The sequence below is a fragment of the Emys orbicularis genome, chromosome 1 (genome assembly GCF_028017835.1).
Source record: "Emys orbicularis isolate rEmyOrb1 chromosome 1, rEmyOrb1.hap1, whole genome shotgun sequence".
Taxonomy (NCBI): Eukaryota; Metazoa; Chordata; order Testudines; family Emydidae; genus Emys; species Emys orbicularis.
In genome coordinates, this window is record NC_088683.1 from 235,414,273 (window position 1) to 235,427,606 (window position 13,334).

The window sequence follows — 13,334 nt, forward strand, 5'->3', positions numbered from 1 at the left end:
ACCCCATCTTGGACAGATGAAGCACAAATCTGTTTGAGGCAGCATTGACTAGCTCCATCTTCCCTAATGAGCTGGAAGAAGCCAGTGCAGATCTTGAGCGAATCAAGCCCACAGATTCTTTTAAATGGAATTTTTTAAATATTATTTTTCAAATGGACATCTTACAAAGAAAAAAAATTTTAAACTAAGCTCAAGTTATACACTGAATGCTATGAATAAAGTGCATTCCAGTGATGAAATTATTGGAGCCTGAAGGTGTATTGATGGCTTTAGTGATTGGACCAAGGATCAACATCTCTGGGGAAAAGGAGTATTTTCAGATTGTGGAGGAGGGAATGCCAGGGATTTGTTTTCAGACTTGTAGCCATCACTGATGTTTGGCTTAATAGCAAGCATCATGGTCTCTGCCTGGTAAAGAGATGCTACTATGGAACCATGGCAAAGGATATTCAGATGAAAATGGAGCCAAAATGAAAGAGGGGCTCAGAGGAACATTAAATTGAACAGTAAACATGTTTCAGACTAATTAAAAAGGGGGGGAAAGTATGCTGTAAAGAACCAGCTCATCAGGGAAAGAATTTTAGAATTTGTAAACACAGAGGAAAAGGTCAGATATCTTTATGTACACTCATGAGAAAAAATGAGAATTCTCAACTGTCAAATACAGTGGAATGTAGCTTGACTTAAACCTGTGCACAGCACTTTGGGTCATTACTGAAAAAAAACATCAGAATTAAAGTGTGGACATTTCACTACCACCCATCTCTTTTTGTTTGTTTGTTTCTCTTGGGAACAGAGATTGTTGACTACACATAATAATTTCCTTTTACATTCACTTCACAGAATATGAAGGTACAATATAGCTACAATGATTAAGAGATACAAGTCCTTCTCTCATGTCTCAGGGCTGGTCTACACTAAAGCTGTCAATCGACCTAAGTTACACTACTTCAGTTATATAAGTTATGTAACTGAAGTCGACATAACTTAGGTCAACTTACAGTGGTGACTACATTGCGCTGTGTTGATAGGAGACGTTCTCCCGCCGACGTACCTTCTGCGTTTCGGAGAGGTGGAGTACAGACGTTGACAGGAGAGCACTCTGCTATCAACTTAGCTTGCCTTCACCAGACCTGCTAAATCGACACCGCTGCATCAATCGCAGCAGTGCTGATTTAACTGTAAGTATAGACAAGCCCTCAGCTACAGGAGAGGCACTAATGTGCAAATACAGTAATTTCAAACATTCTCACTATAAATCTCTTTATGAATGTAGCCAAAAATGTTTTACTTTTGGATGCACATGTAAAATTCAGAGTTAAGGTTAGGCAAGGTTAATAACTCTTCTGGGCAGGAGTAAAGCAAGCTTATCAAAAGGGGCCAAATTCTGCTCAACCTATTCATGTGAATAGACCAGTTGGCTTCAGTGGGATTACTCCTGTGATTCTGAGCAAGATTTGGCCCCTCATGGATCTCTGTTACAAAACCACACACATTCCATTAAACATGCTTGAATGAGGTCTCATCAGGGCTAGAAGTAACAGAGAGTTTTATTTTGTCCTGGTCACTTAGCCCTGGTCTACACTGGGGGGGGGGGAATCGATCTAAGTTACGCAACTTCAGCTACGTGAATAACGTAGCTGAAGTCGACATACTTAGACCTACTCACTGCAGTGTCTTCACTGTGGTGAGTCAACTGCTGCCGCTCCCCCATTGACTCCGCCTGCGCCTCTCGTGGCGGTGGAGTACTGGAGTCGACTGGAGAGTGCTCAAGGATCGATTTATCGTGTCTAGACTAGACGCAATAAATTGACCCCCGCTGGATCGATCGCTGCCCGCCGATCTAGCGGGTAGTGTAGACATACCATTAGAGACTTTGTCAGCGGCTGTGACATAATGTAATCTTTTCCTTCTGCAGATGTGGATCCAGCTCTTGTACAGTGCTGGCTTCTGGTGGCTGTTTTGCTATGCTGTAGATTCCTACTTGGTGGTTAGAAGATCAGCAGGGCTAAGGTACCAAAGTTAAATTAACTAATTTTTAATTTTAACTAATTAAATATCTACAGTTTTACTTTCTACATTAGGTGCGTATGTTTGTATGCATGTATTCAGGCACATAAATGAAGCATACACAAACATCTGATGTGCATATGCAAACCACGTATTAGTATGCTAGGTGCTTAAAGGGCCATGAATATGCTCCATTATTGATTACAAACTTGCATGCAGTTGCATGCACCTAAACTTTGAAAATCTGGGGTGAAATCCTACCTCCATTGAAGTCAATGGAATAAGTCCCATTGATTCCAATGGAGCCAAGATTTCACTCCAGTCCCTAATCTACACCATGAATTGAAACTTGTAGCAATAAAATGTTATTCTGAAAAAAAAAAAAGTGTTGAAATACACCTACAATTTTTGCTTCAAGATTTGAGGTTTTATCTTCTTTTCAATGCTGTTGTTAGTGTCCTGTTGATGTTTTCATTTTATAGAACATTTTTTTCAAGAAAAGAAAAAAATAACCTTATGTATTATATGTCTTCTATAGTGCCCATCACTGGAGTATCTAAACTCTCTGGCACTAATAGAATCCTAGAAATGTAGGGCTGGAAATGACCTCAAGAAGTCATCGAGTCCAGTCCCCTGTGCTCTGGCAGTACCAAGTAAACCTAGACCATCCCTGACAGGCGTTTGTCCAACTTGTTTTCAAACGCTTCCAATTATGACCTCCTTTGGAAGCCTGTTCCAGAGCTTAACTACCCTAATAGTTAGAAAGATTTTCCTAATACCAAACCTAAATCTCCCTTGCTGCAGATTAAGCCCATTACTACTACTTCTTCTACCTTCAGTGGACATGAGAACAGTTGGTCACCATCCTCTTTATAGCAGCCCTAAACATATTGGAAGACATATCAGGTCACCCCTCAGTCATCTTTTCTCAAGAGTAAGCATGCCCAATTTTTTCAACCTTTCCTCATTGGTCAGGTTTTCTAATTTTTTTCTTTTTTTTTTATCATTTTTGTTGCTCTCCTCTGGACTCTTTCCAATTTGTCCACATCCTTTCTAAATTGTGGTACCCAGAATTGGACACAATACTCCAGCTGGTGCCTCAGCAGTGCTGAATACAGCAGAACAATTATCTCCTGTGTTATACATACAACACTCCTTTTAATACACCCCAGCATATTAGTCTCTTTTTGCAGCTGCATCACATTCACAACTCGTATTCAATTTGTGGTCCACTATAATCCTCAGATCCTTTTCAGAAGAAACACAACCTAGCCAGTTATTCCCCATATTGTAGTGGTGCATTTGATTTTTTCCTTCCTAAGTGAAGTACTTTGTACTTGTCTTTATTGAATTTCATTTAGTTGAATTCAGATCAATTCTCCAATTTGTCAAGGTCATTTTGAATTTTAAACCAGGTCTCCAAAGTGCTTGCAACCCCTCCAACTTTGTGTCATCTGCAAATTTTTTAAGCATACTTTCTATTCCATTATTCAACTCATTAATGAAAATATTGAACAATACTGAGCCAGGAGGAATCCCAGTAGAAACACCCTCCCAGTTTGACAGCCAACCATTGATAACTACTCTTTGAGTACAATGGCCATGCTGTTATACTAGAGACAAAATATAAAGATTTTTCTAAATTGGCTGCCCGTTTTTGGAGTTAGAAGAACAAAAAGACCTTCAGTTTGCCAGTACTGAGCACAGAATTATGTGATATTATACCCAGACAATATTGAGCAATCGGATATTGGAGACACAGTACAATTGGCAGATGTTATTATGTGCATCTCCAGAACAAGTACAAAAGTCCCCGATTTAAACTAGTATTAACCCTGGCCTGTATAGGACAAACTTGAATTTTACATGTATAGTGAAGCTTTGATGCCCAGGAATTATGGAACTGTTAAGCAGTAACAAGCTAGACTACGTGATTTCTAGTGTATATTATGAAAATTCTTCACATATTTTACCCTAATTATTTCCATCAAGGTTATCTAAATTCCCTGGGCCAGACAAGGCTATGCGCTGTAATGACATTCATATTATTTCCTATGGGCAGTGATTCAAGTGTTCAGAGACATGTATACGTAAGTCACACCACTCTAGCCTGAGGCAATATGGGCTTGATTCTGCTCCCACCAAAATCAGTCGCAAAACTTTCAGGTTCTGACTCTCAGCCTACTGAAGTCAATAGAAAAACTCCCATTGACTTCAGCAGGGTCTGGATCAGGCCCTTGTTGATGTAGATGAAGCAAAATGTGATCATAACTGTTAAAGTTTTTGATTTCCAAATCCCCAAAAGGGCTGAAGTTTATGTGACTGTTCACGCTGTTTGGCGAGCCCTTCTTCCTTCTCCTTATAGTTTTCCCACCCCAAGCTCCACCTCCATGGGTCACAGGAAGGGAGGGAGCCTGGGGGGACTACTAGAGGCTTGTGTGGGCAAGAGTCACTTACAGCTCTGTTGACAGGAAGAGACAGAGACAGGGCCTCTTATCTCAACCTGAACAATTGCATTGACTTAGCCCAGCTCTTATTTTTCCCAAACCGCTTTACCTTTTCCTAGTTACTGTACTGCCAGTGGGATGTTGTTCTACCTGCATATATGTACAATTCTTTTGAATGGTTGCAATGTGAAATTCTAAAGCAATTCCAAATGCACATGATGGGTGACATTAACAGCTGCTTTTCCATTTCATGTGCTTCCAGTACAATTGTGTTGTACCACATGATGACATGGGGCCTGGCAATCCTGCTGTGTGTGGAGGGAATTGCCATGCTTTACTACCCTTCCGTTGCTAGGTAAGCAAGACATTAAAAAAAAATCTAGCTCTGTGATTACTTGAATGACTTTGTCAGTTTTGGAGATGGAGGGTCAAGTTTTTACCCCAATTACAAGAGTGTAAATGCCGAATATTGGAGTCAATGAAGTTACTCCGGATTTACAGTAAGGAACGTTAGAGCAAATTTGGCCCTGAGTGAATTAAGCTATGTCTACACTAGAGACGTGATATTAGTCAATTAGGCATTAACGAGCCATCGCTGGTAAAATAAGGGTCCGGCTGTAGAATCTTGCCTGTATGCTCGGGGTTCTACTGATCGCCATATTTGGGGTCGGGAAGGAATTTTCCTCCAGGGTAGATTGGCAGAGGCCCTGGAGGTTTTTCGCCTTCCTCCGCAGCATAGGGCAGGAGTCGCAGGCTGGAGGATTCTCTGCGACTAAATTTAAAGACTTCAAGGGAAAGTGGGTGGGTCAGCTTTTGTGGCCTGCATCATGCGGGAGGTCAGACTAGATGACCATATTGGTCCCTTCTGACCTTAAAGTCTATGAGTCTATGAGAGACCTTACAGTGGCACAGCTGTACCGATGCAACTGCACTGCTGTAAGATCTCGCGTGTAGTTGCTCTATGCCAACGGGAGAGAGGTCTCCCATCAACATAGTTAAACCACCCCCCAGCGAGCGGCGGTAGCTATGTTGGTGGGAGAAACTCTCCTGACAACATAGCCCTGTGCACACTACCACTTATGCCAGGGAAACTTGTCGCTGGGGGTGTGTGTGCATTTTTTTCACTCCCCTGAGCAACATAAGTTTTGCCGTCATAAGTGGTAGAGTAGGCATGGCCTTAAAAATACCATATCCTATTTCTCTCATGCCCTATGCTCTGTCCATCCAACTCTTCTCCTACTCATGACTCTCCACTTTAGTATCAGGCTAACCCCTATGCCTGAAACAGCCTCCCTTTGCTTGTGTGATCCCTTCCTCTTTTAAATTCCTCCTCAAAACTCACTTTTCCTTCAATCACTGATTATGCACCAGGACCATCTACTCCTACTTTGGGTCCCAACCACTGAAAAAACAACAACTAGTGAAGTCCCAAAGATGTTCTTATACTTGTGTATGGTTTGATCACTGAATATAAAATGATGGGGTCTAAATTAGCTGTTACCACTCAAGAAAGAGATCTTGAAGTCATTGTGGATAGTTCTCTGAAAACATCCACTCAATGTGCAGTGGCAGTCAAAAAAGCGAACAGAATCCTGGGAATAATTAAGAAAGAGATAGGTAATAGGATAGAAAATATCATGTTGCCTCTATATAAATCCATGGTATGCCCACATCTTGAATACTGTGTGCAGATGTGGTCGCCCCATCTCAAAAAAGATATATTAGAATTGGAAAAGGTTCAGAAAAGGGCAACAAAAATGATTAGAGGTATGGAACGGCTTCTGTATGAGGAGAGATTAATAAGACTGGAACTTTTCAGCTTGGAAAAGAGACGGCTCAGGGGAGATATGATTGAGGTCTATAAAATCATGACTGCTGTAGAGAAAGTAGATAAGGAAGTGTTGTTTACTTCTTCTCATAATACAAGAACTAGGGGTCACCAAATGAAATTAATAGGCAGCAGGTTTAAAACAAATGAAGTATTTCTTCAGACAACGCACAGTCAACCTGTGGAACTCCTTGCCAGATGATGTTGTGAAGACCAAGACCATAACAGGGTTCAAAAAAGAACTAGATAAATTCATGGAGGATAGGTCCACCAATGGCTATTAGCCAGGATGGTCAGGAATGGTGTCCCTAGCCTCTGTTTGCCAGAAGCTGGGAATGGGCGACAGGGGATGTATCACTTGATGATTACCTTTTCTGTTCATTCCCTCTGGGGCACCTGGCACTGGCCGCTGTCAGAAGACAGGATACTGGGCTAGATGGATCTTTGGTGTGACCCAGTAGGGCCATTCTTAAGTTCTTATGAATAACTTAACTTTGGTAAGTTCCAAATAAAACAATTTATACACATAACTCAGAGTCAATGGGTATGTCTACACTGCAGCTGGGGAGGCATGATTCCCAGCATAGGTAGACAGACATGAGCTAGCATGCTAAAAATAGCGGTGTAGACTGCAGTAGGGGCACACACCCTCATTGCTATTTTTAGCATGCTATCTCAAGCAGGGCTAGCACAAGTCTGTTCACAGTGCTGAAAAAAATCACATCTCCCAGCTGCAGTGTAGACATAACCAATATGGCCCTTCAGTCATCTGCTTGGGTTTCTGCCAGGACCAGAGAGAAACATGCCACATAAAATGGGTGCTTACTTGCCCCATAACCCATCCCTGACATGGCCATGGAAAGTGGGGGATTAAGGCTTCCACAGGCTCCTAGAGAGGGAGAAGATCATGCCAAAGAAGTTCTGTATCCTATTATCCCTTCTTCTTCCACCCTGTCTTAGCTTCATTTTTTTTTCCTTCCACCCAAATTGTTGGAAGGAAGCATTGAAACTCGACTGTATTTCAATAGTCTACTTTGTGACTCACTTGAGCTGGCCAGAATCAATGTGTCACAACATTTTTGGATCTGCTTATTTCATTCCATATTTTTAGCTAAATGTGATGTAAGTAGAATAGCCAAGACTACAAGGTGTGAAGAAGAATTAATCTTTTAATGGTCTCTTCTCAGTTGTGAAAATGGCCTGCAGCATGCAATTCCTCATTACATCACTACCTATGCCCCACTTCTGCTAGTTTTGGTGGCCAATCCAATCCTCTTTAGAAGGACGGTAACAGGAGGTAAGTTCCTAAATGTCAACATTAGTTAGTATATGTGATGTAAAAAAATAATAGTAATGTAAAAGCTATGTCTGTATATCCTGATCTGTGGGGGAGTCCCTTATGAACAAAGCCATGTAAGGATGCAACTAGTCAAGGGAAAGAAATGCACCAGGATTTTTTAGCATAACAGCTAGGTACCAAAAGCAAGGCTCTGTCTACATGGGGGATTTAGCACCACAGCGGTGGTGGCCAACAACACCATCAACGTAGCTGTGCTGGTTCAAAACACTATTGTAGATGGACAAAACTGCATTGCATCTTCTCGAAATTTAGCAAAGTTGCCCTGGTACTTATAGCAGACTGAACTGTCTATGCTAGGGGCTTGAACTGGTGCAGCTATCGTTGGCCACTGAGAGTTGAAGTCAGGATTATTCTCTAGTGTAGACAAGGTCTAAGTCACTGAGATATTGTAATGAAATGCAGACTCCATTGGCTTCTCTGCAGCCCTCTCATTAATTGCACATGGAGTCAGATATTAGTTTTACATGTGGTCAAATATGATTGGAATTTGGTTACTCATGACTTTGATGTTAGGAACAAAGGCCTGAAATTGGGCTTGTACACAACTTCATCAGGGGCCTGATGACCACATCTACATGTATTCGAGAGAGGAGCCTGAAATAAAACCTCGGAGCCAAACAATCCCAGACTTTGTATTTAATATTACACCCACCCAATGCTCAGTGTATTACATAATATAAATCCACAAGTTTGCATTGAAATATACACACTAAAATATATAAAAAAAACCTCCTGAAACCCCCCCAATCCCATTACAAATGCAATCTCTGTCCCGTCTTCCCTTCCTTCCCTCATTCCTTAATCCCCACTTCCAAGAAAAAGGCTGAGAAAACAGACAGGTTTTTAATAACAATAAAATAATAATTTGTATTGTTTATATCCTAGAGGCTCCAGCCAGAACCAAGACCTCATTGTGCCAGGCACTGTACACACAGAACAAAAAGACTGTTCCGCCAAATCCATCATACCAGGGTTCTGGTGAACCACAGTAGGAAGTTTAAACAACAAGGAGTACTTGTGGCACCTTAGAGACTAACAAATTTATTTGGGCATAAGCTTTCGTGGGTTAAAACTCATTTAATCAGATGCATGGAGTGAAAAATACAGTAGGAAGATATAAGTAGGAAGTTCCTACTGTATATATATATATATATACAGTAGGAAGTTTGTGTCAGAGCCAAGAGCCCTCATCAAAAACACAGTCCATTTAGATGAGGAGGGGGATCTCAGCTTATTAGTAGATCATAGCTGCCATGGTACCATATGAGAAGAAAAGGAGTCTCTCTCTCTCTCCCTGACAGCCAAAGCCTTTATAAGGTCAAAAACACTTTAGACTTTACCCAGAAATCTGCTGGTAGTCAGAGCAGAGCACAGATGTAAACTGTTCTCTAATAATAAGCAAATAAAAGACAAACCCCTTTCCAAAAACAGATGACTGACTTGGCAACTGCAGCTACCTGGGCATCCAGGAGCAGCTACATGTTGATCAAGGTGATGAAGCATATTATCGAGGGCCAATAAGGAAGGCTCTTCTGATGTTGCCTTGGTACCTGCAGTCCTATAGGTATATAGAGGCTACACTTCTTTATCTTCTCTGCAGTGAATAAGGGTTACTTCAGGCTGCACCAAAGCTTCCATGCTGTAAAGTGAACCAATATTGATGACTAGAGCAGCCATATCCTTTCAGTCTCCCTATTTTACATCAATCAAAAGCAATAAACAAGACTAAAGTCTTCATGAGAGAGCGCAAAGTGTGCCTGCGTCCCCTATGAATGTCTGTATTGCACACAACCTAGCTGCCCATCGCTGCAGAGGGAGTCCTAAGTGACTTATAGGTGCAGAACTCAGAAAACAAAGGCATAACAATTGCATAGTTAAACACACTATCGAAACACTGTTTCATTTTACGTTTTTAAAAGGTAAAACAGTTATGACCCCTCCTGTTACTTCCCATTTTAGATGGGGTTGATAGAAAGCCAGTGGCAAGTTCTGATGTCACCACCCACTTTTGGATGACACTGTTTTCTTTAATTGTTAAATGGATAAAGGAGATTATTTAATGAGGTTCCCTCCATCTTCTAAACTATCCTGCATAGAATCATAGAAATGTAGGGCTGGAAGAGACCTTGAAGTCATCAAGTCCTGCGCTGAGGTAGGACCAAGTAAAGCTAGACCATCCCTGGCAGGTGTTTGCCCAACTTATTTTTTTAAAAACCTCCATTGATGGGGATTCCACAACCTCCCTTGTAAGCCTATATCAGAGCTTAACTAGCCTTTTAGTTAGAAAATTTTCCCCTGATATCTAACCTTGCTGCAGATTAAGCCCATTGCCTTGTCCACCTACTTTCATTGGACATGGAGAACAATTATTCTCTTTAAAACAGCGCTTAACAGACTTGAAAGCTGTTATAAAGATCCCACCGCCCACTTTCAAGACTAAACATACCCAGGTTTTTTTAACCTTTCCTCACAGGTTAGGATTTTTAAACCTTTTATCATTTTTATTGCTCTCCTCTGGACTCTCTCCAATTTGTCCATATCTTTTCTAAAGGGCGGTGCCCAGAATTGGACACAATACTAATAGCTGGGTCCTCACTAGTGCCAAGCAGAGTGGAACAAGTACCTCCTGTGTCTTACATACAACACTCCTGTTAATAGACCCCAGGATATTAGCCTTTTTTGCAACTGCATCCCATTGTTGATTCCATCAATTTGTGATCCACTATAACCCCCAGATCCTGTTACCATCTAGCCAGTTATTCCCCATTTTGTAGCTGTTCATTTGATTATTTTCTTCCTAAGTGAAGTACTTTGCACTGTCTTTATTGAATTTCATCTTGTTGAATTCAGACCAATTCTCCAATTTCTAAAGGTCATTTTTAATTCTAATCCTGTCCTCCAAGTGCTCACAACCCCTCCCAGCTTGGTGTCATCTGCACATTTTATAAGCATATTCTCCACTCCATTATCCAAGTCATTAGTGAAAATATTGAGTAGAACTGGAACAAGGTCTGACCCCAGAAAGACCCACCTAGATACACCCTACCGGTTTGACAGCAAACCACTGATAGCTACTGTTTGAGTATAGTCTTTCAACTAGTTTGCTTATGAGAATGTCACATGGGACTGCATCAAAAGCCTTACTAAAATCAAGATCTATCATGTCTGGTGCTTCCCCCCTTATCCACTTGGCCAGTAAACCCATCAAAAAAGGAAATTAGGTTGGTTTGGCATGATTTGTTCTTTACAAATCCTGCTGCCTATTCCTTATAACCCTATTTTCTTCTTGGTGCTTACAAACTGATTGTTTAATCATTTGTTTCAGTATTTTTCCCGCTATAAAAGTTAGGCTGACTGGTCTATAGTTTCTCGGGTCCTCTTTGTTCCCCCTTTTAAAGATAGGTGCTTTGCCTTTCTCCGGTCTTCTGGGACCATATCTATGTCCTCCAGGAGTTGTCTAAGAGAATTGCTAACATTTCCGAGATTGCTTCAGCTCGTTCCTTAAGTACCGTAGGATGATTTTGATCAGGCCCTGCCAACCTGAATGCATCTAATTTATCTAAATATTCTTTAACTTGTTCTTTCCCTATTTTGGCTTCTGTTCCTTCCCCCTTGTTGCTTTGTTTTGACTATCTGGTCACCATTAATCCTTTTAGTGAAGACTGAAGCAGAACAGGCATTAAACACCTCAGCCTTCTTCATGTAGTCAGTTATTAGCACTCCTTCCCCACTAAGTTGAGGACCTACACTTTCCTTCCTCTTTCTTTCCTGCATAATATATTTAAAGAACTTGTTCTTATTGCCTTTTTGTGCCTTAGCCTCTCTGATTTTGTCCCTACATGCTTGTGCTATTCTTTTGTACTCCTCCTTAGCAATTTGTACATGTTTTCACTTTTGGTAGGATTCCTTTTTTGAGATTCAGCTTATTAAAGAGCTCCTGACTGAGCCATATTGGTTTGTACCTATTCTTTCTCTCTCTCCTTTGTATTAGGATAGTTTGCAGTTATGCCTTTAATATTGTCTCTTTGAGAAACTGCCAGCTTTCCTGAACTCCTTTTTCCCTTAAATTTTCTTCCCATGGAACCTCACCTACCAGTTCTCTGAGTTTGTTAAAGTCTGCCTTTTTAAAAGTCCATTGTCCATATTCTGCTACTCTCACTCCTCCCTTTCCTTAGAATCATGAAATCTATCATTTCATGATCACTTTCACCCAAATTGCCTTCCTCCTTCTGTTTGTTACCAATTCTTCCCTGTTGGTTAAAATCAAGTCCCATCACAGCAGGAACCTGAGCTACAGCTTCTCCTCTTCCCTTTCCCACTCTCTGGATCCCTGTAAATAAAAAAAAACCCATAGCCATGTACTCATTATACAGTTCTGTACTTTCCAGTTGCCTCATTGCTCAAAGGAAGACAAGGAATCTACACAGAGAATGAAAGACGCCTGGGGACGGAGATTCAGCTCCGCTTTTTCAAAATTATGCTGGTGTTCATTATATGGTAGGAGGTGTATTTATTAAAAAACTCTGAATACTTCCCAACTGTGGAAGGTGGGGTGTGTGAACGGCATTGGCGGGCTTGCTCTATTTGTTTGTCAACCTGACAGTTTCAAGGGGAGGAATTGTCTAGAAAGGAAAATGTTCTAAATTATTTTACTTAGTAGCTGAAGCATTAAGCTGCCTCTTGCAGCTGTGACACAAGTTCCAGAATATACAGCTGGGGGGAGGGGGGAAGTTTGAGCAACATGAAAACAAAAGCCTCAAAGAAAAATGGTAAAAAAGATAAGTAGGCATTGACTGGGTAGATAGCTGCCTAGAGCAATAGTCTGAAAAATACAAAGATTGCTATGGTCACTCTCCACAAGAGTAGCCTCAATATGGTCTGGCTGTGGAATTTCAGACCACTTTTTCCCATCTCCAATATGATATCCTTAGGCAAAACTGTGTCCCAAAGAAAACTGCCATTCTGCAGTGGCAGCTTCCTTATAAAGCAGGGGTCGGCAACCTTTTAGAAGTGGTGTGCCGAGTCTTCATTTATTCACTCTAATTTAAGGTGTCACATGCCAGTAATACATTTTAACGTTTTTAGAAGGTCTCTTTCTATAAGTCTATAATATATAACTAAACTATTGTTGTATGTAAAGTAAATAAGGTTTTTAAAATGTATAAGAAGCTTCATTTAAAATTAAATTAAAATGAGAGCCCCCCGGACCGGTGGCCAGGACCCGGGCAGTGTGAGTGCCACTGAAAATCAGCTCACGTGCCACCTTCGGCACGCGTGCCATAGGTTGCCTACCCCTGTTATAAAGCATGTTGCAGCTAGTACAAAAGATTCTGGAGTACTACTGGGAGTGACAGGTGTTGACTGCTCAACACAAACTGCTGAACAAAAATAGAGGATCCTTTCGGAGGAAGAAATTATTATTTGCTATTTGTATTACACGAGCACATTTGAGATGAGACTGGGGGACCATCATGCAAGGCACCATACAAACACATAGCAACAGATGGTCCCTGTCATGAAGAACTTGCTGTCTAAACCTAGAAGACAGAAATAGGGTAGGAAAGGAAACAGTGTCAAAGAGGGGATGTGGCTTGCCTTAGGTCATGCGTGGGAGTAGCTTGTTAAAGTGGACTGGTTGGGGGGAATGGAGCAGGGAAGAAGTGTGAGGGGAGCAAGGTGGAGGGAGAAA

The 13,334-nt window shown here is 41.2% G+C and overlaps 1 protein-coding gene across 1 annotated transcript in view; it reads left to right on the forward strand.

The window, feature by feature from the left end:
* Positions 1–13,334, forward strand: part of GPR143 (G protein-coupled receptor 143) — a 45,142-nt gene that overhangs the window by 6,393 nt on the left and 25,415 nt on the right. The window contains exons 3-6 of the mRNA XM_065423762.1: positions 1,919–2,013; positions 4,720–4,812; positions 7,473–7,582; positions 12,034–12,142. Of these exons, the coding sequence (XP_065279834.1) occupies positions 1,919–2,013; positions 4,720–4,812; positions 7,473–7,582; positions 12,034–12,142 (407 nt within the window). The remainder of the gene's footprint in view (positions 1–1,918; positions 2,014–4,719; positions 4,813–7,472; positions 7,583–12,033; positions 12,143–13,334) is intronic.